General features: G+C 41.0%; 1 protein-coding gene and 1 long non-coding RNA gene across 3 annotated transcripts in view; both read left to right on the top strand.

The window, feature by feature from the left end:
• The first annotated feature begins 708 nt into the window (after positions 1-708).
• LOC146708529 (ras and Rab interactor 2-like) overlaps positions 709-25,382 on the top strand; it is a 52,824-nt gene continuing 28,150 nt past the window's right edge. The window contains exons 1-2 of one of the 2 annotated variants that reach the window (XM_085460479.1): positions 709-865; positions 10,852-10,987. In XM_085460479.1, the coding sequence (XP_085316605.1) occupies positions 10,919-10,987 (69 nt within the window). In that variant the 5' untranslated portion in view covers positions 709-865; positions 10,852-10,918. The remainder of the gene's footprint in view (positions 866-10,851; positions 10,988-25,382) is intronic. The other variant, XM_085460478.1, reaches the window with a different exon arrangement.
• LOC146708531 (uncharacterized) lies at positions 18,331-25,376 on the top strand. Its single transcript, XR_014920966.1, has 3 exons — positions 18,331-20,914; positions 23,067-23,099; positions 24,662-25,376. It is a non-coding gene; the product is annotated as an uncharacterized LOC146708531 (long non-coding RNA).

Raw genomic sequence — 25,382 nt, 5'->3', positions numbered from 1 at the left:
CCTGTCCCCAGCAGAGATGCTGCCGCCCCAGATGAGTTTAAAGACCAGCCAAAGCAGTGCACAAGAGAGGTGAAGAAGAGTGCAGGCAGAGTGGAGTGGGTGAAGATAAGTGATTTTAGACAGAAGGATAGCAGTAAGAGTGAAAGCAAAGGTTACAAGATGGGAGTGGGACCTGCTGTGATGTATGATTTGTAGACAGTGGTACTGATGAAAAACAAGAGGCCTAGTTGAAGATGTTCAGGTTTCACTGGGAGTGAGCAGGATGGACAGAATTAGAAGTACATCAGAGGGACACGACCAGCTGTGGGGTTTGGAGACAAACAGAGACAAAGCTGAAATGATTTGGACATGTGCAGAGGAGGGACAGTGGACATACTGGTCAAGAAGTGGAGCAGCACATGCAGAGGGTTGGTGTGGCGATGATGACGATCCAAACCAGTGCTGCAGGGAGAGAAAACAAACAGACAGGCCATCACTTCTCAGAAATCATTTTGTGTCTGTTCAACTGTTTGAATCCTCACTTTTACTTCAGCAGACTGTTAAATAAAAAAAACTTAAAGACAGTGCGAGATGTGACGCAATGAATTCCTCAACGTTTAAAGGAAACTCAAGGTAAAATCATGTCTCAGCCAACCAGAAGGAAGCATCGTATTACCGCCCTCCTCCTCTCCCCCCCGTTCCTCCCCCCTGTGTCTCCAACACCTCAGCTGTCTAACCCCGAAGTCTCCGTTAAAGGATGTAACCGACAGACACTGGGGGGGACCAGAAGCTCCTCGGTGCCGTCGGACAAACCGAAACATCCCGGAGGGTTTTTATCATGGACAAAAGCAGCAGTAACACACCGACTTAGATCAACCACAGTAAGGTTAGTGGACGCAGTAGTTCTAAAACTTTCAGGAAACGTTAAAATGTTTGCAGACACGGGTGACGGGAGTTTTCCTCCCGTGCTGCAGAGGAACAGCGACACATGCGCTAAAGTCTGTTTATTCTGCGCACTTTGTTTACACGGGGCGCCTTTTCGCTTCCTTCTGCAGCGGCATCGCTAAAATAAGCTGATTTTATCACAGCAGAAGCATTTTGTAAAGTTCACATGAGGCTGAGCTGCTTTTCCATCATGAACTGAAAGCATAAAGCTGCTGGTAAAAGTAAACACATGTTCATGGCTGTAAATCAAACTGCGACTTCAAAGCTTTGGATTTTTCTTTCAAATATGATAAAACCCAGACGTAAAAGTTTTACTTTAGGCACTGTAGAAACCATCACACTCTTCTTTGTCGTAAAAAACACAAGATCCCCTCAGGGTGCTTTACTTTTTGGACCTTTCCACTCTTTCTTCTACTCTGACCCTTTGATGCCCCTGTGAAGCCAAAACAAATTCTGAAATATAGTAAATCTCTTTGTCCCCAGTGCCAGGCTAGCAGGGTTTAAACGTAAAAAAAAGCTTTCTGACCAAGGCCAGATGATTTAATGGGTGTTGTGGTGAGCGGCAAGTTTTAATACAAAGAATAATTTTATTTCTACGGCACTTTGGAAAACACAGAGCTAGAAAGAGCTTCACAGTGTAAATAAAAACTTGGTTTAAAACAATTAACAGACGTGATAGGCTGAGGAAGGTTGTTCCAGGGTTTGGGGGCTACACTACAAACTCAATGTGATCACCTCTGGTTTTAAAATCAGAGCGTGGGACAGTAATGAGACCATGATTGGCTGATCGAAGAGGTTGGTTCCAGCAATTAGGTCTTTATATGTTAATATGTGTATATATGTTATATATATAATATATGTTAATAACAGGAATTTAAAGATTATTCTGAATTTCAGTGGGTGCCAGTGAAGAGATCCATAAATAAGTGGGATATGTGAGCACTGGCTAGTTTTCTTATCAGCCGTGTTGCTGCTCTCTGCACTAATGGGAGGCTATGGAGGACTGAGAGATACACGTGAAGAGAGAATTACAATAATCAAGGCCAGAGAAAAGTTCCAGATGATTAAATAGGAAAGGAACTGATTGAAAGGTTTGACGTATTTGCAGTATCTCTGACATGAGGGAAACAAGGGTGAGCTGAGAGATGTGAGATTCAAAATTCGGATGCTGGTCAAAGATGATGCAGAGGTTCTGAGTAGATGATTTGATGGTGCTGGCAAGAGCTACTGTACTGACCTCCTAGGGAAAAGTGTCCGTGCCAAACATAAAATCCTCAGTTTTACTATAAATGAGATGAAGGAAACTTTGATACGTCTAACAAAGAATGGCAGAAAATCATTCGCTGAGGCATGAGAGGCTGCTGAGGATGTTGGGCTTAACAGAAAAGCATAGCTGTGTATCGTCTGCATACAATTGGCAGGAGATTCCATTAAACCCGTTATTTTAGGTTTTGAAGTTTAATATGTCACAAAGAATGATATATTTAGTCATAGAGGAGAAAAGGACAAGAGAAGGGATTGACACAAAAGTTCTGTGTGCGGACAATTTCATGCAAAGATTTTATCCTTATTAAAAAAGGCTTCATTTTCAAAGCTGAAGTTGTACTGTGAATGTTACTGTTCATTTTCCAGTGAGGTGCGTATGTCTAACGATAGAAGAAAGAACAAAGCTGTCATTCCCAGAGGGCTGTGACCGGATGATTTGTGCAGGTTTATAGCAGCGAGTCCGTCAGCAAACATGTTGATGATATTTAACCTTTTCAGGAAGATTCTCAGCTACTGCTCTGCTAAATGTGACACAACTGAAAAAAAGGTCATAAAAATAATTTTAACAATGTTTGTGAGAGGCGTCGTCTTCACTTCCCTTTTCACTTCACAGTTTATGAATGTGACAAACACACAAATGTGGATATATATGTTTTATATATATATCTATAAAACATATAGATGTGTTATATATAAAAAATGTATAACACATAAACCACCATAAGCACAGATGATAGGTTGGCTATGACTGTATGCATAGACAAGTTCTTCTTTATCTGTACATGCAAAACAAACTAATCGTACTAGACTAATGAGAAAAATGTAAATACATGTCAGACGGTGCACCTTATTATACACTAACAGTGATAATAATAATAATAGTGAAATAATGGAAAAATAGCTACCTTTCCTTGCTCTACCAAATGAGTTACCTCACTCGCTTTATGAAAAACGTATTAATCCTTCCTCAGCTGTGATCCTTTTATTCCCTGCAATAATTTTCGCACAGTCCCTCACTTGTTTAATCCACAGGTTGGATTTTGTGGGGGTTTTCCTGAAATTGAAAGAATTTCTGTATCTGGTGGCAACATGTCCCAGCTCGCTTTCACAACTGCAGGAAGTGATTCTATCCAAAAAGATGTCTGCACCTAAATGCATATCCGACTCTTTCTTTCCTAAACAAATAGTTAGCTGATGTTTTTTAGAAGAGGCCTAATAAGCTCCCAATTTCCTCATCTAAGCTTCTTTGGAATCTGTTAAGGAGATTAGTTTTACTGCATTTTTGGCACTTTGCACCCTTTCTACATGCTGCACAGGGGAAATGACTCAGCAAAAAGGTTTTTAAATGAGAAATAACTCGCCAGATTGTCAGATTTGGGTTATGAAGCTGATGTTGTTTTTGTCTGCATTGGCTTTAGAAGAACAGAGTTTTTGTTTAAATCACATCTGCCCGCACCTTCAAGGCAGAACTGAAAACTCCAAACAGGTTTATGGAAAGTGACGTCATGCTGGCTGGACGGGGAAACGGCCGCTCGGGTTGGTGTGAGAGTAAAGCGTCCGGTTGGGGATGTTAACACTGAGCGCTTTGATTGCAGCCTCACTGATGTCCGCTGTGATCCTGCAGAAACGCGCTGGGTTCTGGTTTTCCCATTTTGGCTTTGCGCTGACTGTATGTGTTATTTCACAAAGATTTCAAGTAAAGAAAAAGTCTCTGGTTGAACATTTAAATGCCAGAATTTATCTACCAAACTCATTTGTTTCATTTGTCTTGAGGGAATTCAAGTGTTTAAACATTTCCATGACTCGATTGGTTACCGTACATAATATTACAGCCACTGATAATAGAGAATAGACCAGAATTATTCTTCAAGGAAACAACATTGATTGCATTCATCGTAATGAATCATTGCAGCATCTTAGTACCTACAGTGGGGGAAATAATTCCAATATTTGCTGAATTTGTAAGTTTGCTCACCTACAAAGAAATAATTTTATTTTAATCACCTAAAAGTTTGGTTTGATTTGCTTGTTACTGAGTATAATGAGTATTTAATCACATGCAAAACATGACTTATTACTTGATGGAGAAACCCTTAAAGCAGTAAGATGTTACTTGGTCAGGTTTGCAGACTTCTCAGGAGAGATTTGGGCCTCAACTCACCACAAACTCTCTGAATCATTCAGGTTTCTTATTTGCCGTTTGTCACTTTGAAGCTTGAGGTCTGGAGGCTGGCTAGGCCACTTCGTGAAAGGCCTTCTTCTTTAGTTGTTGCTGTGGTAGTATGTAGGCCCATCGTCTGCGTGAGGAAAGGAGCTTCTTGTCCAAGATGTGACATACGTATCGTGACCTATTGGCCCCTCAATCCAGCAAAGTCATCCTGTACACTAAGCAGAAAAACAGCCCAAAGCATGACGTTTCCTCTCCGTGCTTGACTGTGAGGATGCTTCTTCAGCTGCTTGCTGCCATATGTGTGTTTTAATCTATAATAAGTAAGCCTGCAAAACTGCAAAGTGCTCATTCAAAAATCATTACAGTCACAATGTTAAATGCACTGCTGCTATTACTGTATCGTGAGTCTTTGTGTTTTAGGGAGATGAGGTCCTCTTCTGCTGAGAAACACCTCCAGATGCTGATTCTGGGAGAAGAGTCTTACATTTATGTCCTACAGACACAGAAGGAAAACAAAATGTGTTTAACTTAAATTAAGGGTTCTCGTTCTCTCCCAATGCATTCTTTGTGATTTTTATCTCATGAATATGTCAAATTTTGGCTGAGCTACAATAAAATTATTGGGGTATTTTTCTAGAGAGGGAAGTCTTGTGTAAATTCAACATAATGTGGATTTATGTTGATGTTTTGTCTTTGATGACAGAACTTTCAAACCTGTTTCAAACACATTTTTCATATATGTGTATATGATATGAAATATACACCTGATTAAAGGAACTACTCATAACTAAAGCACTTTGGAGGTGCTGGTAGGCAGATTTGGCACAGCTGGCCAGCTATTTTTCAGTTTTCACACGTCATGTTAAGCCAATTCTAGCCAGCTTCTAGATGCACTTTGTCTTTGAGGCCACATCTTAAGCACTGGTTACAGGCTGGTTTGGGTTGACGGGAGTTTCTAGTGTTTGTTTACCCTTCTCTTCCTTATCTCATTTGGAAATTCCCAAACTATCTGCTCCATCTTCTGCCCCTTTATCTTCCTTTCTAGTCTGGTAAAGTCCGAGCGTTTGCACCGAGGAGCTCACAGCTCAGCTCCATCCAGTGTTTCTGTTACTAATTTAAAGGGGAGCAGCACAGGGAAAAATATCCAGGCTTTTCTCAGCTGACCTTTCGTTTGGAAAGTTTTGGCTGGGCGTTGCTGGTGCCTGACACAGTTTCTAACCATGATTTAATCCTGTGGCACTCTGATTATATGTGAAGCTGGATTTGTCTGATTGGCACTTTGAGTATTTTCAGGAGTCTCTTAAAGCTGTGATTAGAGGTCAGGCTGTTGGTCCACTTGGTGTTTGACTGACAAGAGATTCATAAACAGCTCATGGAAAAAATGAGAGTAATCCAACCCTTCTGTCCTCCTTTTAAAAATCTGTGAGTGATCAGATTCTTCAGGTCCTCCCTGGGCCAGTGGGTTCAGCTGAACTCACCAACAACCACTGCTCTGCTCTGCAGCCACAAAGAGCTCACTTAATCATCTTCCTCTACTGTAGTCGATCCTTTTTAAACAACTCCTTTGCCCTGTTTTGATTAAATGTACCTTTCAAATCAAATGCCCTCCAAATGGCTGTTTCCTGCATACACCCACACCATCATCTGGTTTGCCTCAGAGCGATAACATGACCCACGTGTGGGAGTTCTTATCTGCAGCTGCCTGCAGCCCCCCATCGCCATGCTCTGCTGTTCTGACAGCATCACGGACCCTGTTTGCCTTTTTGTTTGTCTGTTGAGAGTTTGAGTAAAGTCACACTTCATGCCGTCTTTGACAGTTTGAATAAAAACCCACTGGAAAGACGTTTACAGACCGGCTGTAACGAGAAGTGAGAAAATATCACGCAGTTTCACAGCAGTTTGAAACATTAAATGAATATTTTCCATTTTTATAGGTTGAACATGGTTGGATGGGTTAGTGTTGGAGTGCATCAAACAGATGATAGTTACTGTTTGCTATTGTATTGTATGCACTCTGAAGCTTTAACATTAGTATTTTAAATGCTGTTATTGTTTTTGAAGCCAGATGTTGTTAGCTAATGCTATCAAGCTTGGTTAGCAAGCTGCATTTCTTAACAACGGGAGTCCAAGCGGAGACACACATATTGGCTAATTAGGACTAATTAACATACAAAACCCAAGAAATTCACTCATTAGATCTGAGGCACAAACTCCTTTGATGATCTGTACAACACAGCAGCTTTAATATTAGTCCAGTAAGATCATATGAAGTCTGTGGTTCGCTTCCACTGTTAACACATAAGAAGCATTAAAAGTTGAGTTCTATTGTGTGAACTGGAAATTGTTATCCATACTTTATTTCATCACATCTGGATTCTTGTAATTAGTGGTTTACTTAGGTAAACTTCCTTGGAACATCTGCAGGTTGTTCAGAGCGCTGCTGCGAGGCCTCACATGTCACACTGTTGCTCATTCAGTTGCATTGACTTCACGTCAACTTCAAACTCCACTTACTTTTAGAACTCTGCATGGACGAGTAGAAGCATATATCAGTGAACTTTTACACCCATACATCCCCAGCAGGTCCCTGAGGTCATGTGACCAGGACCTGCTGGCTGAGACCTAAAGGAGACAGAGCTTTTGCAAGAGTGACCTCCGACTCTTGAACTCTCTCCCACCGAGCCTGAGATCTGTGGACTCTGCTTTTGAGGAACTTTTTACTTGGATGTTTAAGCTGTTTTCCTGTCGACCATTCTTTGATATTATCTTGAAAAGTGCCATATAAATAGAATTTTATTACTTTAAACACTTTCATTTCACTCGAATTTTAACCCTTTGCACTGTTGTTGTGTTATAATAGTAGTGCTGACTATGTTTTGTAGCTTGCGTTGCGTGAATGATCCTGTTATCAGTGTGGCACAGAGCTTCATTCCTGACTGCAGTCAGATGGAAAATTCAACACCACAGAGCTGAATACAGTGTGACTGTAACAAGCTACAGTTTGGGTGAATTGTTATGGTTGAGTGCCTTTAGCATGAATTCTTTTAATGCCCAGTTGACAGTAAAAAAACATGGACGTATCTTCCAGGACAGAAAAAATAAAGTGAAATGATTTGAAATAAACTTGCGTTCTGGCTGAAGGCCATCGGATGGCGAAAGCTGTGGTTGAAAAACATTTCCGGTCCTGGGAAAACGGCATTCCAACCCCTGACATCTGTAAACACTTTCCTGCTGCATTAATGGGCTCAGTCACTCATTTCGGTCCATTTTGTAGATCTTGGTCATGGTATGCTTCAAAACAGAGGATTATCCGTGGTATGCTCACTGGCTAATGCCCTATAATTGAAACCGAGATGGTAACAGTGAAAACGTTCATCGTAGTGCTCCAAAAGGAGACTTTAGAAACAAATCTCTGACATTACGGCAACTACAGCTGTGGGTTCGTGGTTTTGTAGAAGTCTGGGGAAAGACGAGCCACCTCTGGTGATTTTATGGGCTCACTTCTGGTTAGTTTTCGAACGAGGATCGTCTGGGGGTGATAATTTTACTTGCTGTATTGCTTGAGAAATTTCCTGAATTTTCCTCCCTGAAGGACGTTTTCAAATAGCTTTTTTTTTTTTTTTTTAAATCATCTGGATCATAGTTTCAGTGCCAGGTCTCTGTCTTATAATTTCTTTCTTAGGTTGGAAGCTCTCACAAAAAAAAGGTGATTTTTGATGGAGCTGTTAAGAGGTGCTCATCTTGTTTTCCTACATTACCCAGCATGCTCTGTGATCCATCAGCTGCTCAGAGGTTTGTGTTGTGGAAACACATTTATCAGATTTCATTGGCACGTCAGCTATTATCACACCTTTTACCAAATCGACAGCAGAAGAAGACAAAGAAAGTAAAGTTCACGTCATGTGTGTTTCTCCTGACATTCTTTCGTTTGTCAAAATGAAACCGCGATGGCTGAAGCAGACGATCGGTTCTGTTTAGAGAACATCAGGAAATGGGTGCAGTCTCTGCACAGTTTATATTAGAGCTTAACCAGCATTTGTTTGACTTCACTGTGGGTTATTCAGGCTGTAACTAACAAGTATTGCTCAGTCAGTATTAACTTTCAGTCATTAGAATCATTTTATTCTTGTTTTGTCTGTAATAAAACCCACAGCAGCCAAACCCTGTTGCAGCATAACTTAGAGATGATTCAGGGTCTTCTTTGCATGTCTGACTGAAGCATTCAAACATCATCACTGAAATACGACGGAGAACATCTGAACGTCGTCACTTCAGAAGCCAGATTCAGAAATAATCCCTGCAGAGCAATTTCCTGTATGTAACTGATTAATGCTTTTCTTTCTGCTGTAACATCTTTAAATTCATGGCTACATGTATTAAGCTGTTGTTTTATCACCTTGTAAACTTTTTGATTCATCTTAGCAAACAAATCTGATTTCCAATATAGACTGTATATAAAAGATGGATGAGATGTCTCCTGTCCAAACAGTGTGATGAAACAGGCGCTGCCCTGTGTGCTGCTGACACAGCACTTGGACTTGAGCCATTGCACTAGTATATTTATCCCAGTAGTTTGGAAATTCCCAGGTTAGAGCAGCCAAAGAAAACCCTCGAGTAACCAAACAGTTTCAGTGACTAAGATGACCTCATTTATGACCCCATTATATTTCATACAGAAGAAATTTTCTGTAACAATATTGTAACAATAGAGTTTATAGTTCTGCATTAAATCTATAGATGCGCTGTAGCCACAAACCTTACAACATAACCTGTGCTGTAACCTGAACTGCTCCTCCCTAAAGTGTCACGACATCCTGCACAGATGTAAATGCTGGGAATAGCCTCCATCACTTGTAGATAAACAGCAGAGTCATAAATTCATTGAAAAGTTACCTAAAAACTCTTTTCTTAACATGTTCCAACATAATGTACCGTGCATAATAAATGTGACAAATGTCATTAAAAAACAAGAAAACATAAATATTTAAAAATCTGTCAAAACCCCCAAATTTTAAACATTATTGTATAACAACAATGATGATTCTGGGTTGTAGATGTAACATTAGGATATTTTGCAGCAGTAAATCATCCTGCTGCCGGTTTGTTATCTGTGGTGGAATAATATATAAAAAAACAAAGCTTCTTTCTATTGTCCTTGAAACACAAAGGGTCCATTTTTGTAAACTTGTAGTTTCCCAAATTTATGATAGGAAACATTTTTATGATTAAAAATATCCCAAATGCCGCCCCCCTCCAAAGTTGCATGAAAGGAGTTGAGTTAGGCATCCGATTGCAATGCCTCCTGCGTGTGGCGCTCTGAGCATGTCCTAAGAAGAAGGCTCTGGGGCAAACTCGGGACACGCCGGAGAGATCGTATCTCTGAGCTGGCCTGGGAACGCCCCTGTGTTCCTCCGACTGAACTGGAGGAAGTGGCTGAGGAGAGGGAGGTCTGAACCTCGGCCCTGGATAAGTGATAGAAAATGGACAGTTGGATGGTTAAAGGCTCGTGTAATAAAATGTCTCAATAAGTAAAATTAAATAAAAGTCAGTAAAAATACAAATTTAAATATGATACAATAAATCAGTGTTTAAAAACCTGATAAAAATATAATTGAATCAGAGCAGTACTGCAGACAAATACATGAAGATTCATAGTTTTATTCAAACTGTTGCACCAGGATATGTTCTGTATTATATTTCATTGAACTGAGGGTGGGTTCGTTGAGGCACCATGAAGTGTGGATGAGCTGGTCGTCACTTTCCTGACCTGAACCTGTGAACTGTCTCTGGTTTTTTATTTCCTCCCCCTCAGTCTGTGATGGTGGTGGTCGGGTTAGAGGGATGGGGTGGGGGGGGTGAGGGGTGGGGCTAATGGCTTCCTGTCTGAGGGAGATAAAAGTGGATGTGGAGACTGACGGACAAATGGCGCATCGCCCTGATTCACCAGGACTATGAACCTCTGCAGGAAAGGAAAGTGCTAGTCTTAATAGTTTCAGCCTGGCTGCAGAGAAGGGCAGGTCGAGAGACAAAGAGACAAAGATAAAGACCATAAAAGAGATTTTAAAAATGTGAAGGTGCAGGCCTGTTTCTGTTTTCACTTTATGGAAGTTAAAAACCACCAGACATTTACGTTTTCTCATATTTGGAGACGTTAATTTTTGATGGGTGGGGAAGGAAAGCAGCTGTGTTGGAACTGAGGCTGTCCGGGATGGAAAATAAATTATGAATGACGGGATGAGGACATGAGAACAGGATGAAGGAATGAAGAGAGTGAAAATGTGATACGGTGAGGAAACGGTGGAGACAGGTAATCAGAGGACAGCAGTTCAGCCCAAAATAAAAAAGGGGGAGGGGAGGTGGGGAGGAGAGTGACAATCAAAGATTCCCAGCAGACGAGCATCACTGTAACCCCGACTGTGGCCGAAACTGGAATTTCCTCTGGGTGCACCACAGCTCAAGTGTCTGAAGTGAAACATGTTTGTGTCCCACAGAGCGCCAGCCTCTGCAGACGCTGACCTAAAAGGAAGAAGGACCGAGTCCTGCTGACAGGAAGACAACATGGCCTCCAGCTCGCAACCCAGAAATCCTTCCTGTGGTCTCACAGACAGGAGCAGCAGTTTCTTTAAGGTAAGGACTGGACAGCTCTGTGGAGACATAGCAGAACAAAGATCATGCAGAAAAGTAAGTCATCACATTTGTGTGGCTGAATTTTATGAAACTATTTAAACAATTTTTTTTTTTACCTTTTGGATTAATTGAACAAACAAACTGTAGCTGAGATGATTTAGATTAAGGGTGATGTGAAAACCGAGGTAACTGGTTGATTGGACGGATCAGGACAGGAAACGATGAATGTCTGTTTCATATTTGAAACTTATTTACACATTCAATTCAATACAACTTTGTTTACATATCACCAAGTCACAACAACGGTTGCCTCAAAGTGCTTTATATCGAAAGGTAAACACCCTACAATAATACAAAGAAAATAGACAAAACCCAACAATCATATAACTCCCTGTGAGCAAGCGCTTTGGCGACAGTGGGGAGGAAAAACTCCTGTTTTACAAGAAGAAACCTCAGAGCAGAACCAGGCTCAGGGAGGGGCGGGGCCATCTGCTGTGACAGGTTCTGGGTTTGGGGGAGGAAGTGAGGACAGAGACATGCTGTGGAAGAGAGCCAGAGATTAATAATAACTAATGATTAAATGCAGAGAGGTGTGTAAACACATATCAGATAAATAGTCACAGATGTTGGCTGTGAAAACAAAAAGTCCACCCACCTGTTCATACCTTCTGGTGCAGCCAATCAGAAGAAAGTTGCCTTAAAGAGGAGGAGTTAAAGCAGCTCGTTTTAGACAGGAGATGAAGATAAAGAAGGCTTATGTTGAACATTTAGTTATGCAAAGCTGCCCCAGTAGAGTTTAGAATAAAAACATGAAAGTGAACAAGAATTTTTGCTTTAAGCTACAAACTGGTGTCATAAAAGGTTCCCCGCTGGCAGCAGCTGTTCAGCTGGTTATCATGCACACCCCTCAGCATAACTAACATAATTATTCTGTTGATAATTAAGTATTTTTCTGAGTGTTTTAAACTGCTATCACATTTCTTCTTCTTCCTCCTCCTCTCGAGTTGCCACAGCAGATGATCTGCCGCCATCTCACCCCAGCAACCTCCTCTGTCACACCAGCCTCCTTCATGTCCTCCTTCACTACATCCATGGACCGTCTCTGTGGTCTTTTTCTTTTCCTGGCAGCTCCATCTTCAGCATCCTTCGCCCAGTGTCCCCTCACTATTCCTCCTCTGCCAAACCATATATCAGCCAGGTCTCTCCCTCTACCTGTCATTTCCCCCTTTTATTTAAGTTTGCCACCAAATACACCTTCCCTCTCTCCTCCTGCACTGTCTTCATCCAGCAGGAGCTCAGTTTTTTCTGGCGCCCTGCTGTTCGACAGCAATGGTGCTGGTTTCTGATGATCTTGAATATCTGAATGTTTGATTTGGGAAAGATTCCAGGCTTGGGATCTTGCATATAGTTTCTTTAAAAAAAGTTTTGATTGGCCACATTTATCTATTGACAATCACAAATAATTTCATAGACCCCTGTTCAGTAATCTTTTTTCTTCTTACCATTTTTGAGACAGACTCATGAATGTCTTCATGTTTTTTTTTTATTAGTATTTTTAAAGCACTCATCAGAGTCTGTTTGGATTTATGCACTCTGGGATTTCTTTATCCTGTTGAGGTTTTATCTTAACTTTAAATTCTCACCATTATTAATTCTGACTAAGCACTTTTCCTTCATATAATCAGGAAATATGGACTGTTGACTGATGAAATACCAAAGTGGATCAGTGTGTTTGACAGTTTTCCTCCACTTTCTGCCATGCATCGAAGAAGTTCTGGAAATGAACAAAACCAGCTGCTCTTCCTGGCAGCCTGACAAACACACTCACAGGACTCATAAAAACCTCTCTCTGTCCACTCCTCTCTCTCCCTTTCATCTTCTCCTAATTTCTTCTGTTTTCTTTCTCTTCTGCAATCAGTTGCATATTTTTGCTCCAAGTGTCACTCAGATGTGAAAACCTTTTCATGCAGTGCCTGTATGTACTGTTGTAGTCTTGTGTTATGAAAAGACCTGATCTATTTCTCGAGAGTTAACACATGACAGTAAATCTGTTTCCTCGCTGCTTCTGATTTCCTCAGTCTTTCCTCATCTTTCAGTGCCCTAAACATTTTATTTTGTGTGTGAGCCTTGGTCAGTGTTAAACGGATTGTCCTAACCTTGTGGTATAAAACCCTGATTTAACTCTGAGGCTGACCTTTAACTTCATCTAATGCCTGAGCCACACAGGCCTAGATACTATTAAGCGACTTCTCCCTGGTAAATATGGGGTGTTAAGGGAAAACGTGTATTTCCCAACTGGTGATGAGTGGTTACTGCCTGTTGCTGGGTGAAATTGGTTGCAAAAATGGTGCAGCATTAAAAACCAGCCTATGATTGCTTCGGGGCTAGCAGATTGCCCCAACCGTCCGTTTGCACGGAAGATTGTAACATTTACTCTGCAAACTGTGGCAAAGCTTGAAAAAGTGAAGACCTGACATGAGAAACATTCACCTTCACAGTAAAAGATGTTCCTTTGTGAGTATCTCTGCTATGGCAAGGTTTTACTTTTACTTTGAAGCCGATCCATGCCACAGCTTTCACAGTTTCACAACAGCTTGGAGAATATTAGGCAAGCGTTTGCAGACAACTGGACGTCTTCCTTGCTTCCAGCTACTGGAAACCACAGGATCTTCTAGCGCAGTGTTTCCCAACCACTGTGCTGCGGCACATAGGTGTGCCGTGGAAGATTATCTGGTTCCACCTGAGTAGTACTGATTAGTACTGATTAGTACTCTAAGTGATCAGCATAACAGGCAACACAGTTACATTCTCCTCCACTAGAGGGCAGTAAAACTACCTGCTCTAATTAAATGGCTTCTCAACTGCCAGTAAAACAGAAGAAGAGGAAGAAGAAATGACATAATAGCCGAGCTTTGAGACCACAGTGATAATAGCAATAGCAAAATTTTCAAAAAAATATTTGAAAAGAAAAGGTAGTCAGTCTGAGCTGGGTCCTGGAGAAAGTTACGATCCAGATGAAGCATGGGCAGTGGTCAGAAGAAAGCAATTCCTCTGTACCTGATGCACGGAGAAAAATGATCAATATGCTTGTTGTGACATTTTAGTTTTGTGGTGTGCCGTGTGATTTCTCTAATGTGAAATATGTGCCGTGGTTCCAAAATGTTGGGGAATGCTATTCTAGCACCACACTTTTCCCTGGTGACCAGTGGTTGTCAATGAGCAGTCTCTAGGCCTGTATGACTGGGACATGAGCACGTGCGTACAGGTAGATGGATTCATTTGTACCTTGCTTCATGAACCAGGGTTGTGTTCTCAGACAGCTGTTGTTTATAATGTTGGTCCAAATGTCACTGCAGCAAACCTTCATTTCTATGCTGATGATATAGTGATGCTCCTCTGCACCACCACAACAGGCTCCCAGCACCACCTGTGTGTGTGTGTGTGTGTGTGTGTGTGTGTGTGTGTGTGTGTGTGTGTGTGTGCTTGTTCTGCTATACTTGCGAGGACCATCGCGGGTTTTAGACCTTACGAGTGAGGACCTTTTGGGAAAGTGAGGACATTTAATATGGTCCTCACTTGTTTTTCACTGTAATGGCTTCTAGAGGCCATTTTTATGCTTCTCTCAAAGTTTGAGCGAGGTCCTCAGAAAGATAGAAATACGAGAAAAAATACACACTTCTATACACACTGCTATTCTTTTCATACACACACTTTTGCTCTCTACTGGCTACTAGTGGTTATGAAAAATCACTGCTCCTGAGCCTTTTTGCTCTCTACTGCCCTTCTGCCCCTTATGGTTGTGGATAGTCACTGCACCCAAGTACTTTTTGCTCTCTACTGCCCCTACTGCTTTTGGACAGTCACTGCACCCAAGAACTTTTTTGCACTCTACTGCCAACTACTGTCTTTGCCCATTCACTACAAATGAAGATAATGACAGTTTATCTAATGAAGGAGAAATAAATAGTGCTCTATCGCCTTGAAGTTCAATTCAATTTTATTTATATAGCACCAAAGCACAACAAAGGTCACCTGAGGGCACTTTATACTTTAGGGTAAAGACCCTACAAGGTAAGTTAAACATATTATTATGTCTTACTTTTAATATCTGGTCTTGGTCTACCCAAATTGGAAAGCACACCAATACAATTTTTGGAATTAAATGCTGAAATAGAAATATTGAATATGGACTGGCCTAAACTGGGCTATGAGACAGTGCTTCAGTTCCTGAAAAATTACGACTGGATTTTCAATTTAAACTAAACAGTGTGCTAGTTAACATGGGTTTGATCAGTTAATGTGAGACAGGTTTAGAAATTATTAATGCAGCTCATCATTTCTGCCTTCTGGTTCTCATTTTAGGCGTCTCTTTTTAAACCATACTTTTATCTCTGCTATAGAAATGGCATATAAGTAACTTTTTTAGACCATTCAGTTAAAAAAAAAATCATTTAACGTCTTGAGGGGCTGCTTTCGATTTAGTGTTACCAGCATATTTTACCAAAATATCTCCACAAATAGGAGACTGAATCTGAAAAACCACCTTGACCCTGCTTTAGTAGTGAGCTACAAATTGTGTCTACATAACATAAATATAGACAATGTGCAAGAAACTGTAGTTTTGTTTCAAGTATTTTTCAAACTATTATAAATCATACTGGTGAATTTTGATAGATTATATTAAAGCATGGGCTTCCGTACAAAGGATACATATATTGCTGTGTTCCCTTTTATATTAAAACCTGGTTCCTCTACTGTAAGCTTCTATTAGTGAAAATCTACCATTAATATATAATCTGTAATGCAATATAATATTGACTCATGTGTTCTGTAATACTTTATAAAAATTAAATATGTCCCATCCATCAGAAGTGCCCATCTCATTATGGCTGCTTCCAGGAGGATAATAACCAGTGTCAAGAAGCTCAAATGATGTCAAATTGCACTCTTAAACATAACAGTTCAGTTCACTGTACTCAAATGGCCTCTACAGTCACCAGATCTCAATCCAAAAGAGGACCTCTATGATCTCTATGGTGGATCAGGTGATCACATTACATGTTATGTGATCACCTGATCCATCATTCATTTACACACACACACACACATATATATATATATATATATATATATATATATATATATATATATATGAGAGAGAAATGCTCTCTTTAGGGGTCACAACACCAGAGGCTCTGGTGTTGACCTCTGAGGTCATGCTGTTTTCTCCCTCCTTTGTCCAGTATTTCCTCTATCCCTCTTCTGCATATGTCTGAATCATCTCAGCCTTGTCTCTAACTTTCTCTCCATACCATTCAGCATGAGCTGTCCTTCTTGTATACTCATTTCTGTTTCCTGTCCCTCCTCCTGACTCCAGATCCCTGATGTAATCCCACCCTCACCTTGAACACATCCTGCACCACCCTCACATCCAGACTTACCTCATGCAGTACCACAGTTCCTCTCTTAGCATCCCATCATATTCTTTTGCCAGATCCACAAAGACACAGTGCAACTCTTTCTGACCTTCACTATACTTCTGCATCAACACACTCAAAGCAAACATCACATCTGCACTGCTCTTTTTCAGTGAGAAGCCATGCTGCTGCTCATGGATCATCACCTCTCTTCTTAACCTAGCTTCAACAACTCTTTCTTGGTGTGTCTCAGCTTTATCGCTCTGTAGTTACTACAGCTCTGCATATCACCCTTGGTCTTGAAAACTGGTATCAGTACACTTATTCATTCCTCACTCTCCAAACTTGTGTTAAACAATCTGGTTAAAAAGTCCTCTCTGGGAGTGGGCACGATACACGGAATCCAAATTACCATCAGGGTGTACACCTCACCCCTCGCGTGGTTGCCCACCTCTCAATTTTAAATACACGTAGACATTGAGGGCTAGCAGGAGGGACTATGCGCTTACCTGCTGCTCTCTGGCAGGTAGCTCCATGCCCTCCTGGGTTTTAAATGCACCTTAGAACACACATGCATCAACACTACAATAAGCGGGTGGAAGGAGGTTTGGAGTCTTCTCTCACCCCCGTTATCTGCGGCCTGCTGGAGCGGGGGGGCTAGGAGGAGGAGTTGGCCATCTGGAGTGTGGGGCCTCCCTGCTGCTGCGGAGTCGGTCTGCCTCTCCCCACCGCAGGGAAAAGGGTAACACCACCTGGGTCTGGGTGCAGTTCCCCCCTCCAGGGGCAAGGGTACCTAGACCCGGTTCGTTGAGTACGCTTGGGGAGTGTGATCGTGTGTACAGCGTCTCTTTATGTCTGTCTCCACGTTGGTTGAGTGTGAAGTGCATATGAGAGGATGAGGGGATGGGCGTCCAGGTACACACCGGCTCACTCCTTGGCGGCCGCTTATCGGGGCCTGGATCCTGGGGCTCGCTCGGGCCACTTCGGAGGTGGGGTGCCCCCGGCCTCTCAGCCTGGGGCTCGGTCACTCAGGCACAGCTGGCTGCCGGCGGAGCTCACGGGCGCGTCACTGCAACTCCCCCTGGCTTCTGCTCCGCGGCTGCTGAGTGAGCCCTCATCTGGGACTCTCCTCAGCTCTTACTGGGACAGTGGCGCGGCTGCCCCTCTGTTGGTCTTCCTTGGTCTCTTGTGTTCTGGGGGCCTCTGGATGTCTGGAGTTTTGATCTCCTCCATACCTGCTTCATGCCCTGGAGGACGGGGCTGTGGCCCCCCCACACCCTCTAGCAGATCATTACACGAAGGAACCTTTTAAAAAAACAAGCGCGTCCATTTACCGGTCGATCTACGTCCCTACCCTCACCTATGGTCACGAGCTGTGGGTAGTGACCGAAAGAACGAGATCGCGGATACAAGCGGCAGAAATGAGCTTCCTCCGAAGGGTGGCTGGCCTCTCCCTTAGAGATAGGGTGAGAAGTTCGGCCATCCGGGAGGGGCTCAGAGTAGAGCAGCTGCTGCTCCACATCGAAAGGAGCCAGCTGAGGTGGTTCGGGCATCTGACAAGGATGCCCCCTGGGCGCCTCCTGGGTGAGGTGTTCCAGGCATGTCCCACCGGGAGGAGGCCCCGGGGCAGACCCAGGACACGCTGGAGAGATTATATCTCTCGGCTGGCCTGGGAACGCCTTGGTGTTCCCCCGGATAAGCTGGAGGAGGTGGCTGGGGAGAGGGAGGTCTGGGCCTCTTTGCTTAGGCTGCTGCCCCCGCGACCCGGCTCCGGATAAAGCGGATGAAGATGGATGGATGGAAGCGCGTCCATGCTCACAGGTGTACACACGGGTGATCACACCCACAAACTACACCCTTTTTGGCTCCTACCTCAAAGCACACTGTGTTCTGTTGATCCTATGTGCTGCACAATAATGCTTAATATTTAGTATTTACTGTCATATTCCCATATATCATTGTGATGTTGTTTATTCTATTACTCTTGTTCTCTTCTGCTTGTTTTCTTTTTTCTTTCTCAACAGGTGATCCAGGTGATCGATAGATGCATTTTTTTTTCTTTTTCTGCCCATTCTGTTGGTTTTTGTTTTTTTGCCCTTCTCCCCTATCCCTCTTCTCAGCTCTTTCTCTTTCTTTCTCCCCTTCTTTCCCCCAGTCAAGTCTGTCCCGTATTCAACAAGTGAAAATAAAATAAACAATAAAAGGTGAATCAAATGGACCATTACGGCAAGGCTGGGATGGTCAATTTGGTAAAGTAAATCCGTTGGGCATCTTTCTTTGCCTTTAGACAATAATTCTGATGGCAAAAGAGCCAAACGGGACAGGCAAAAAAAAAAAAAAAAAAAGTCCTCTCTCCTCAACATCTCTATACAACCACAGATATGTCATGTGGACCAACTGCCTTTCCTCTCTTCATAGCTGCCTTCACTTCCTCCTTACTTATCCCCTGCGCTTCCTGATTCACTAACTTTCCTCCATCTGTCCTCAGTTTCTGTCTTTATTAATGTCTTCATTAATGAAGACAGTGAGAGAATACTTCTATCTTCCATCTTCTCAACACACTCTCTTCACCATCTTTATCCTTAATCACTCTAACCTGCTGCACATCCTTTTCAGCTCAATCTCTGTATAGCTAATTCATGCAAGTACTGTTCTCCTTCCTTAGTACCCAGCCTCACGTACAACTCAGTATAAGCTTTTTCCTTTGCCACCTCTATCTTTGCAGTTGGCCTGGCCTCCCAGTATTCCTGTCTACTTTTATCCATCTCCCCTGACTATCGCACTTTCTCTTAGCTATTCCTTTGAGGAACTACAGGAAAGTGTCCAATCCACCACCAAGTCTCCTTGTCCTCTTTTCTCTCTCCAAAAGATACACCAAACACCTTCTTTGCCTTTCTCTCACCATTTCAGTTGTATTTTTCCAGTCATCTGGTAACACTTCCCTTCCACCCAGAGAATGTCTACTCCTCCCTGAACTAACAACTGCACAACATTCTTCCTTCTTCAGCTTCCACCATTTAGTTCTTGTCTCTGCCTTCATTCTCTTCCTCTTCTTGACGTCCAAAGTCATCCTATAGACTAGTGTCCAATGCTGCATGGCTACATTCTCTCCTGACACCACCTTGCAGTCTCCTATCTCTTTCAGACTGACCCTTCTGTTTAGGATGTAAGCCACCTGTGTACACTTTCTTCCACTCTTCTACGTCACCTTCTGTTCCTCCTTCTTCTTGAAGTATGAGTTCACCCCAGCCATTTCCATCTTCCTAATTTTGACCTTGTGCATTTCTCTGCTTAACACTATACCTATCTAACACCTCATTATCTCTCTTTCCTTCACCTACATGGCTACTGAAGTCTGCTCCAATCAACACTCTCTACCACTTTATCAAACTAACTGCAGAATTCCTCTTTCTCTTCTAACTGACATCCAACCTTCAACCTGGTCTCCTGCACACACAGTAAATCTACCTTCCTTCTCTCCAGTCATATCAGCCAGCTCTCTCCCTTTGCCAGTCATAGTACCTCCACGCTCCTGCCTGTCCTTCTCTTCGACTCCTAACATGCTTCTCCCCTATATGCAGAAAAAATAATGTTTGATCATCATCAAAAGCCAGATATTTCAAAGTTTCATCTATGAAATATCTGGCTTTCCCATCATAGCAGATGAAATACGTATTTTGCATTAAATTGCATCATTTCGCCTCCTGAAGGGCTCGCAATGAGTCCACTGTGTGTATATATATGTATTTCTTTTCCCTATGGTAATAATACTTTTAGATAAATACTAAGTACTTTTCCACTACTGATGTATATAAAGTAAAATTAGGCTGTAAAGTTAAATCTTACTTTAGATAAATCTTGGTATGTGCTTTTATAATGTGTACTAAATTGTAGTAAAACATGTCAGGGTTCCTTTGTTTCATGTGTTCTGGCCAGTACACTAAGCCTGAGCCTGAGTGAGAGCTGAGCAGAGAATTGTAGCTCACTCTGCTCCCAACTTAACTGATGCCCTGCACCTCCCCCATAGCTGCTGCAGTGGGGGAGGGGCAGGTAAATGTTTCCAGCACTTTGGCAGGTCTGAAGGCAAAAGAGAGTCCAAACCAGGACTAGCAAAGTGTACCTAATATAGCTGTTTAGTGTGTGTGTAAAATAAATAAATAATATGGTAATGGCTCTTTCCACTACTGATATATATAAAGTTTAATTAGACTGTAAAACTAAATCTTACTTTAGATAAATTTTATTTTGTGATTTCATAATGTGTACTAAACTGTAGTTAAAATAAATGTCAGGATTCCTTTATTTCACATATTGTAGCCTGTAAATCAGGTTTGAGAGTCAGAGCTGAGGAGAAAACTTTGGCTCTCTCTGCTCCTCCATCAGTGACCCTCCCCCCGCGCACCTGCACTGCAGCTCTCAAACTTTTGCAGGGCATGTGACGTCATTCAGTCCACAGTCGGAGTAGCCGTTTAAGTGGAGCTCTGAAGACTGCAAAGCACGCTTTCTGCAGGTAAGATTTCACATTTTTGCTATATGAAAACTGTGCAAATGTTGTCTTTCTAAGAAACGAAAGAAAAAGGTATCTTACATTAAGTTTAATTTTTTTTTTAACTTAATGACACGGCAGTAAATATACTTTTTTTTAATTGAACAATGCATAAAGTTCGTCTCAATCTATATTTTATTACAATTAACTATGCATAATTTTTCTTATAATTGAACATAGGAACAAAAACCGATTCCTTCGTGATATATTTAACACTAAATTTTATGCCAAACCTACCGTCCCCTCCCCCTCAATTTCTGGCAATTTCTATCTGTATTTCTCTTCAGTCTCGCTCTTAGAAATATAAAATTAACGTAAGAAATAATTATCGGATCTGGTTTTCAGTTTAAAGGGGAAAAATGTACGCTTAATTACAGTAAAAACATGATTTTTGCAAGAAAACATGAAGTTAGAGATTTTTCACGGTTTCAGTGAGTAAAAGTCTAAAATGAAAAATCCTATGCAGTGTTTTGGTTGCAGACCTGTGTGAGTTCCAGCCTTTTAACAAGACAGCTTGTTGTAACTTTAGTGCAGTTTGTTTGATAACAGCATTTGGATTATTTTGTAAGTGATTTAAGTGTTAGTCACATGTTTAGTGAGAGCTGTTAATTATAGATTTAATTTATTTAACAGGTATTTTCATTAGAAAACTGCGTTTCCCAGAATCCTTTGTGGTAGACAAAAGTTACTCTGGGTTTTTAGCTAGCAAAGAAAGTTTTGGGAAGCCATTATATGTTGCTCTGATGTCGAGCAGTTTATTTGTTGTACATTCCCCCTTTTGAAGCCTTATATAAAGACTATCGTTTCTCCAATTGATGTCCGATCCATTTTTTTGGCTAAGTGGATTCGCCACAACACAGCTTAGTGGAATGCTTTTTAATTCTTCACAAACTTTATTAAAGATAACAAGCGGCCAAACTGTGGTTTGTACCGTTTTATTTAGGGTATCTCTTTAAGGCATTTTATAGCTTGACTGGGTTTTGTCCCCTTCTTTTTAAGTCACAATTTTAGCCTAGATTTAGTCGAAAGGCACTTTTATTCCGAGCGCTTTAATCTTTTGTTAAAACCCAACCTCAGTTGCCCAGCTATAACATCTATCAAGTTAGCATTTCAAAATATGTAAAGGAAACGACTGAAGTGTGACGCATGCGCGTAGCAATGCTTTAACTTTTGTTGTCTTAAAGTGTTTACAATCCAAAATGCTTGAAATCATTGTCCTCCTTTATCCATCAAATATAAACGTTCCCACGTGTTTACGCCAACATGGAGTTTTATGTTGGTGTCGATGTTTCAGTGACTGAGCAGCGTCTGTCCGTCCAGTATATTTACTGACGTAGCCGCACATCAGCATGACCCAGCTGAGCAGCGTGCTCCGTTTAGCCTCGTTTGTCTTATTCCTCTCATTTGTTTTTCACCGTCAAACATAACTGGACAGAAGGCCTGGTGTTCTGTTGCTGAAGTGGGCTTCAGATAGTGTTTTTCTGTGGAACATCAAGGCTGTCATGTAGTATTAATTTGGCTATTCAAAGCAAATAATGTACATGCTTATACAAAATATAAGCCTTTTGTATAGTGTGTTATAATTGTGCCTTCCAACAATTGAAAGTGTGTTTATGTGTTGTCTCTTTGGCTGCTATGTTTTAGTGTTATAATAAGACTCACCTTGGAGGAAACAATAACATGCTGTCCTAATATTGCTTTATGTACAGAGAGTAATTAATAAAAGTATGTTAAAAAAGGAAATGATGTCACTCTAACAGTGTAGCCATCAGAAGGCATATAAGCTTTCCTATATGACACTCTGTTTTTTAAATGCCTAATACTACTATATCTAAAACGGGTGAAACGTTGTGATGCTCCATGTTTTTTTTTTTGTTTTACTTTAAATTTGATAGAGTTGTAGGTCACAATTTTTACAGCAGGTTCACCTGCATGAGCGCTCACTGCTAAGACACCTGTATATTTATTGAGGTGAGCTACTGTAAATGAATGGGTAATGGGCTGCATCAAAACTGTTGGTGCACTTTTACTGTATCACCTCCAAGTCATTATTGACTGTAACTGGATTATTTAACTGTAACTGAGAAGTAACTTTGACTTTTGTCTTTGGTATTAGGTGAAGGAAGCCACGGCAGCAAGCCAAATACAGGTATGTGCCTTCTTATCGAATATTTGAACATGTAGTCTTTAATCGTTACTGAATCGTACGTAGGAGTGTCAAACAACAGACCAAACAACAGATACTACAAACTATAATATGCATTAAGAATCATTATCAGTTAAGGTGGGAATAGGTGATTCTTAGATCAGACGTGATTGTTTTCTAAATGTGATTCTTTGTTGCTTATAATATGAACAACTGCTGCTAGAACAATACTCATGTGCGTCACATCGGCCCCACGTTCTGCATAAAATGTAAATAAAATAGGCATTGATCAGAAAATCATTTGAAGCCTCTTTACCTGAAAATGGCACAAGGACAACACATGGTTGAAACTCAGCATTTTATAATATAAATGATGTAAGCCAGATATGAGAAACAGTCCCAAACAGACAACAGAAACAGGAGACAAAGACAAAAAGTTGTTGAACGTAACTTTTGTTTGCAGCCTGTGTCCTCATTGCAGACCTGTGCAGTCCTCTGCAGTCTGATACCACGGTCATACCACAACATCTTATTTTACTTACAGCCAGGAATACACGAGCTCAGTGAAGTCTTATAACTTTAAAAACATATCTTTTCACATGTGAAAATTTTTGTTATTAAGCAGGTTGAAATGATGAGCAGATTTTCAAATGACAAATTTATTTGGATATATTCAATTTATTTATGCAACAGATAGTTTGATCCACTGAGAATTTATTTTACATTTAATTTCATGTATAACGTGTTTACAAACACCGTCTCATGGTATATAATCAAGCAATAGGACAAAGTCAGCATCACAGCAGTGGTATGTTTTAAAGAAATTTTTGGTTGATGATTTTAATAAATGTATTTTTCTGAAACAAATTAAAAAAAATGCTTATTAACCAGGTTTCCCACATGCTCAGTGATCTTATGGTCGTATTTAGTTTTTGGCTTTGTTAGCTTCCAGCTGGAAGCTGATGTCACTTAAATCCCTGTTTGGAGAAACAGCTTTTCCTGTTCAGGAGAGAACATGTAGAATTCCTTGCTAGAGGACCTCAAACTGAATCCTGACTGGCATAATCTTAAATTTAAATGGGCACTGGTTTTAAAATAAGATTAGTCTTCTATTCATGATCTCCTTCTTGTTGTTTTATGGTGCATTGTTAGTGTTGTGTACTTTAACCTCCTTGGACCTGATGTCCACATATGTGGACATCACATTTTGGGTTGTCTCGACCAAAATACTAAATTTTGCTCTACAAGGACATTATACTGCCACTGTTCTATCGAAATTTAAAACAAATGCCCTCGTATGTGGATCTCACTCCTCTCAGAAACAAGAGAGGTAAAAAAAATTCAGATAATTCTTTGTTTTTACATCAGGTCCCAATCAGCCCAAATAGCAAAGAGAAATTAAAAATGGCATGAAAGAGTTCAGGTCATAGGAGGTTAAAGCTCATGACAATAGAAATTAGCTTAGGTTATACATTTTACAGTAATGTCATGTTATAGACTTCTCTCTTCATAAAAAATGTCCAAATATAATTGTATCCTTTCAATATTTATTTCTTACATTGCAGACGATAACGTGGCGCTCGCATGCAGTGATAATGGCTGTTCTGATAGTGGTGGTAAGTGTTACCTGCTCACTAGTACAGCTGTTGGTATACTGCCTCATGAATAAGCTGCATTTTTGATAAACTGCTATGCAACTGCAAGTTATGTATGTGACATTGACTAATATTAGAGAGTGACGTTAACCTGTTAGCTTGGGTTCCTAATGGTAAAATGAACTGGGTGGCATGTTACAGCCAAAGAAACACACTGTTGGCCTAGTTCAGTGCTCAGTAGTCTATACAACAGATAACACTTGATCATGTACACTCACTCTATAGTGAGCTCTTTTATTACAGCAAGAACTAGACTCACAACACATGAAAAAAGGACATCTCAGAGATTTGTGGTTTTATCACCACGACCCAGATTCTAAATTAAAAACTGTTACATTTGTCCAGTGCATGTTTACACAAATGGCACCTTTGAATGGTTGTGCTGCATTGTTTTAATTATCTTAACTAAAAGAAGAGTAATTTCATTTCTAGGATGACATAGTGACACTTGGAGAAGTTAAGATTGCTCCTTTGCACGTTGTTGTTGCATCTTTGTTTTTTGTCATATTTGTCAACAATACTGTTTGTGTTTGAAGTTTTTTGTGACTCCAGATGGCTAATATTTGACATAGCAGCTACTCCGTGTCCCCCAGAGAAATGAAAAAGGAGGAGGCAGTGAGATGGGTGAAGG

The sequence above is a fragment of the Copadichromis virginalis genome, linkage group LG6 (genome assembly GCF_057382275.1).
Source record: "Copadichromis virginalis isolate Kocher_CV1m ecotype Utaka linkage group LG6, C_Virginalis_male_GT1.1, whole genome shotgun sequence".
Lineage (NCBI taxonomy): Eukaryota > Metazoa > Chordata > Actinopteri > Cichliformes > Cichlidae > Copadichromis > Copadichromis virginalis.
Note: the sequence above shows the minus strand (reverse complement) of the source record. Positions and strands in the feature narration are given on the sequence as shown.